The 1,737-nt window shown below is 44.2% G+C and overlaps 1 gene segment (V, D, J or C); it reads left to right on the top strand.

Annotated features, from left to right (window-relative positions):
* Nucleotides 1-285: 285 nt before the first annotated feature.
* LOC123730949 (Ig kappa-b4 chain C region-like) lies at nt 286-825 on the top strand. The segment is given in 1 exon segment: nt 286-825. A coding segment is annotated over 1 exon segment (255 nt).
* The last annotated feature ends 912 nt before the right edge of the window (nt 826-1,737 follow it).

The following is a 1,737-nucleotide window of genomic DNA, read 5'->3' as shown; positions in this document are numbered from 1 at the left end:
TCATCTCATGTAGTTATAATATGCTTCAGTAGCTACTCAAAGGGAAGTGAAAGAGTGACATAAAGACTGATAAACCAGCTGTCTGTTTGTTTGAGGAACAGAAACCTACTGATGGACAAAGCCTTCATTTACAGCTAAGACGTTAAACTGCTGCATCATTATTGTCGTATCAGTCTGGTGATTGATTGACAGTTCCCCTTGCCCTAACTTCCCACCTGTCTCCTAGGTGATGTTCGTCCCACCTTGACAGTCCTGCCCCCCTCCAGTGTGGTGCTGCAGCAGGGGAAGGCCACTCATGTGCCTGGCCAACAAGGGCTTCCCCTCAGACTGGAAGCTGGGCTGGAAGGTGGACGGTAGCAGCAGCAGCAGCACCTGGGAGGTGACCGGGAGCCCCGGGGTCCAGGAGAAGGATGGCCACTACAGCTGGAGCAGCACCCTGACCCTCCCTGTTGACCAGTGGAAGAAGGTGGGCTCTGTGGTCTGTGAGGCCACCCAGGGCTCCCAGTCTCCACTCTCTGAGACACTGAGGAGAGACCAGTGTTCTGATTAATGAGCTCCCCCCTCTGACTCCACTGTTTTTACTATGCACCTCTCCTTCTTACTCTTCCAGCAATACCAGCACACTGGTCTAATGCTGGGCTGGATCCTGTGTGGGAATCCTTCCTCCAGCTGGAGCTTTTAGCATAGTGGAACAAACACCAGAATATATGTCTGATTCTGATGTCAAATAGATCTGCTTGGCTTTCATATCACATGTGTTCTGAACCTTATTACTGTAGGGCTGTTGGTTCTGACATGTTGAGATAATAAAGACGGTCAATATTTTAAATGGTTTGCCTGGATATCATTATTTAATGACTTTTACCATTAGACATTGAGATCTTTTTGATTTATTGCATTTTATAAGGAATGTCGATCTCTCTACCCTGGAAAGTGATTTTCCTAATACATTTTACTCAATCAACCTCTCACAATGAATGTTTGGCTGATTTGGTACAAGTCAAAAGGATATCTACAGTGATACTAATACTGAAGCCATGTTCTCTAGACTCCCCAGACTTTATGATGTTACCAGAGCCATGTATTAGAGAGGACATTGAGGTTTCTGCATTATGATGTATTTACATGACACTTCAACATTCTGTGGCAGACATAGTAGCTCCCCATTAACATTACAACAATGCTGTGTAACTGAATGTCTAGAATTAGAACAATATTACAAACTCTAAAAGTTGGCCTAACTCTCTAAATGTATGACTCTAGATGTTACCAATACTGAAGCCATGTGCTCCAAGCTCAATGGAACTCTCTGTGAACAGGTGAACATCTGGCCATGGTACTGCTCTATTCTGGGAGTGTTGTGGTCACCCTGCCCATGTAAATCTGAGTTTCAACCCCACCAGAGTTCACAATCACTCAGCCTCAAATCCTCTGGGACTGGGGCAGCTGTGTGTCTGACTAAAGAACTGAACATGGGCTGGGGAAGCAGACTTTACACTGGACTTTGCATAACGTTCAAATGGGGAATTCAGTCTAATGGGTTTGTATACAGTATGTAGACTATTTTTATTTGTGACACGTATAATAATCTTATTAAAGTAGTACTTCTTGAATGGAATCGATATGACTATTCAATCTCTCAAGGTTGGAGGGGTATAGAAGATGACCAGGGCATGAATAGTTGGGTTCGGACAGGATCAACATTCATGCTGTTGTGGAATGAAATTAGTGCTTATT

The sequence above is a fragment of the Salmo salar genome, chromosome ssa27 (assembly GCF_905237065.1).
Source record: "Salmo salar chromosome ssa27, Ssal_v3.1, whole genome shotgun sequence".
Taxonomy (NCBI): domain Eukaryota; kingdom Metazoa; phylum Chordata; class Actinopteri; order Salmoniformes; family Salmonidae; genus Salmo; species Salmo salar.
Note: the sequence above shows the minus strand (reverse complement) of the source record. Positions and strands in the feature narration are given on the sequence as shown.